Here is a 4,051-nt window from a genome sequence, read left to right as displayed (position 1 = left end):
CTCCTAAATGTTACACACAATGGAAAGACTCAAGAATGCATGATGTCCAAGCTAAAAACAAGACTTATTGTGTTTGGACAGCAATTTCCTCCCTGCTACATTAATTACTGTCAATTCCCAACAGCTGGGGGCCCTTGCAGAAGGAGGATCACCCCTCCAAGGTTAAGCATTTCAGTTCATCATCATGTCATCAGGATGAGAGTTGTGCGGCGCCTGCCTTTGCCATATAAGATGGTTAACAGAGGGAATGTGCGACATGGAAAATCCTCAAAGTGAGTTCAGAGTGTGTTGCGGGGGGTGTAGCAGTGGGTCACCCTGCATGCAGATACGCACCACCCTTTTTAAGTGAAGGTTGCAATACAATCAGTGCTAAAGATGTATTATTTTCTGTAGAGAGACAGTCATGGATATAAAATATTTTAAATGCTGTCCTATCTTAAACAATACCAAGACACTGCTGAATGGGATGCTTGCTTGTGCACATCACTCACCCTGCACTGGGGGATGGAGAGCCCTTCGGTGCTGTCCCCGAGGAAGCGGACCTCCCCCTCTGTGTAACTCCTTCGGTTCAGGCCTCTTTTCCACAGTGGGACCGGTGTCAAACCCTCACTGCTGGTGTCTGAAACACAAATCACAAATAAGAGGCAGTTACCGTGTGTGTGGGAGAGTTGGCTCGGGTAAGCAAGAGTGAAATCACTGTTCATGTATTTATGTAAGGCAGCTCAATCATTTTAAAGCTATTTTGAAGTTCAGTTAACTGCTTCTTTGAGAGGTAAATGGTACCAGGTAAAAAGAATCCAGTGGCAGTATTACAGTTGTTTCTGGTTAAAGTAAAGGTCTGTCCATAATATTGTCATGCACTTAGAATAACAATCTGAGCCTGTCAGTGGCAAAAACAAGCACTTGTAGTGGACGTACTTTGACGGGCACGTTCGTCCCCAAGGATTAACGTTGGCTTACTTTGTGGCCATTTCGGCCCTTTTCACAGATACTTTCTTATCTAACTCAGATTATAAATATACCATTTTTGCCTATGAAATCTGATGGCAAGTGATAGCAGTATAAAACTTTTCGTTTGTGGTTAAACCAGCATTAGTTATGGTTGGAGAGACTGTTGAAAGACTAACCAAGATGGTTTTGGTGAGTTATATTTTATAAATGTCCCAGTGTTTTTGTCTGAGATGCTGGTGCTCTAGTGCAACATCCAGTGGCAAGTGAATTCCAGACATATAACCTTTAGAAAGCCAGTTTCAGTGTAAATGGTCACTCTGTCTTACACCATAATGTCAGTATCTTTAATGTTGCAGATTGACTGTATAGGTTTGGTTTGTGAGGTGGAGTGTTTGTCCACATGTTGGAAGCCTTTGCTTGCATGCTGAGAAGGGAGTGATGACTGTTATGACAAATGGTGATGGAAATCAGCACAGTCCTGTTTTTTGCCTCTGTTCCATGTAAACACACCTCCCCTCATCACATGTGCACACAGTTTCTACTGATCATGGCACACTCCTAGATAAGGAAACCCCCAAACTAGGGCTAACGCTGTGTCTAAGGTTTTAGTGTCTAAGTACATGAAAATCAGAAAAGTCACTATAAACTTGCATTTAGCAACTTTTGCATTACCTGGTGCCCTTTGTCAGTGAATGCAACAATCCAACAAAGCCAACAGCAATTCCACAAGCTCAAACACTGTTAATCCTGTTTTTCTCTGCCTCTAACTCATTATTTCCTCCACCTGTTCCTGTGTCCAACAATCTGTGGCTGTTTGACAATACAGTTTTACTCCATAGTAACATTTAACCTTGACCGAAGCAAAGCTATCCACTCCAACACTGCACCTAATCTGGGCCCCCCATCTCTCCTGACTTCTCAACCTCTTCTCCAGATCCAGTTTCCTGCCCATCAGAGGAAGAACCAAGGCATTCCAGAGTCCACGGGACATTATGTGTTCCCGTCATAAGCAGGATGCCAGGAATTCCGCCCGTGTCCCATTCCAGTTATAATTTAATCTTCCCCGTGGGCCCACCAAGCTGTCAACCACTGCCGCCTCCTCGGGCAACGTGAGCCACTCCAAAAACACAACAGCAATGATAACATCTAGGGGGGATGACTGTACCCCCAAATGACGAACATCACCTTGAGCTTGTGTCTGATGACAGGGTAAACACAGAGGCAGAAAAACACGTGGGGTTGCCTCAGGGTCAGGTTGTGAAACTGAAGTACCAGTAAAACTTTTTAATAACATAACTGTTAGATCCATTTCAGGAACGTGTCAGACAAACACTGAAACTAAAACATTAATATGTGGTTGTGTGTGTTTGTTGACACATCCCACTGGAGCAGGTTATTAAGTGCTGATCCTACTAGTAATTAAATGCTAAAGGTTAATTAGGAGTGGTTTCAATAACCTCCAGGGAACTCAGTTGACTCACAGCAAAAAGTACAGTATGTCTCAGAGAAACAGAGTCTGGAACTCTGGTGGGCCCAGTCCACTAAAGAATATCTTATCTTCTAGGCTTATAAAAGCACTGTACTAGATGAAGTGGCATCAAGAGAAAATACTCATGTGTACTTGTCCAAACAAGCTGCTCTATCTAAACTGCCAACCTTGCATTCATCCCTTCTCCCTCAGACACTTCCATCATTTATACCTGTTATGATAATTGAGCGAGCAGTTGGCTGAAATGAGAATCTCGTACAGATAATCAACTTTTTACTAGTATCATCAGATACAAAAAACAGTTCTCTTACACTTGTGATCAAAAAGATTTATCGGAAGCTCAACTCTGAGGCTGTTCTATAAATAGTTTTCTAATAAATACATGAACTTCTGATCAACCCATATCAACCATTTCATTAAATTAACAGCTTCCAGTTTGTCCTGTCCACTTTCAGTTTCAAACTCACCAAAACCATCTTTATTAGTCTTTCCGCAGCCTTTCAAGCAATCACCAACTCTGGTTTGGTCTTAATAAACCCTTAATTCACCAACTTAGATGAGAAAATGTGAAATGGGCTGCTATTGCTGCCATGTAACTTTAGCTTGTTATTCTCTTCTCAGGACACCACAACTCCACTATCTTTACATAGACAATATTTGTTTGCTGCTATATTAATGTTTTCAAATGTATTATATAACCTTCAGTATTGTAGGTCAAAGTTGAAGCAATAAGTGAGTCTGTAAACTGCAGTGGTTTACAACAGACATTTGGATAATATTTTTTCCTTTTAACTTTCATTTTCTCTTCCAAATACATTTGACTACCTTGAGGGTTTGTTTACAGTGTGAAAATCTAATTTGTCATGTTTGTTATGGAGGCAAAATGAACCTCAACACTTGCATTCAGTGCTCACAATGTCAACACAAGTTTGTTCAATAGCACCTTGAATTCCATTTGACAGTTTCTTTTCTGAACAATTTCCTTAATTTTCGATCAAATAAAGTGAAATGTGCGTTACCATTACCTCTCCTGGTTATGAATGAATGCCGTGTGACCTCTGGGATTGTGGTCAGGTCAGAGAGGGTTCCGCTGGGTGACAAAAACTCACTTCTGGAGTGTCTCTTCTGAGCATCCTGGAAGGCCATGCTGGCTGCACCACAGCTGCAGTGCTGCTGGAAAAAGTCCTGTTCAGAAAGATGGCAGAGTTATGGTGATAAATGAATGTGATAACCTGATGGCAATGTTTAGTAAGGTGCTTTGAAAATGTAGCTTGCAACTACTCTTAGCTGGAAGTAGCATAAGCTACAAACACAACAAGCTACACTACAAGCTTCTCTTACACTGAAGCTTTCACTACCGTTTCTTAATGTAATAAACAAATGCGCTCCTTTTAGCAATAAATCATAAATTGACTGCGGTATTTAGTGCAATAATTTCTTGAGAATGAGAGTAAATAAAACATAGAGATGTACAGTTAGCATAAAAAAAGCTTGCTATTTAGACTAAATAAACTAAAATAACTATGCAAGACTCCTGGGAGATATATTGGTCTGGTAGCACTGCCACATCTTGTGACACTATTCCCCAATAGTACAGTGCCTTGCGAAAGT

The 4,051-nt window shown here is 41.1% G+C and overlaps 1 protein-coding gene across 1 annotated transcript in view; it reads right to left on the bottom strand.

Moving 5' to 3' along the window:
• si:ch211-250c4.3 (uncharacterized protein LOC100535981 homolog) overlaps positions 1-4,051 on the bottom strand; it is a gene marked incomplete in the record, with an annotated part of 39,520 nt that overhangs the window by 7,788 nt on the left and 27,681 nt on the right. The window contains 2 exon segments of the mRNA XM_035664128.1: positions 492-619; positions 3,466-3,625. Coding sequence (XP_035520021.1) covers positions 492-619; positions 3,466-3,625 — 288 coding nt within the window.

Source organism: Morone saxatilis, unplaced genomic scaffold, assembly GCF_004916995.1.
Source record: "Morone saxatilis isolate NCDOM2014 unplaced genomic scaffold, NCSU_SB_2.0 Contig19, whole genome shotgun sequence".
NCBI lineage: Eukaryota > Metazoa > Chordata > Actinopteri > Moronidae > Morone > Morone saxatilis.
Note: the sequence above shows the minus strand (reverse complement) of the source record. Positions and strands in the feature narration are given on the sequence as shown.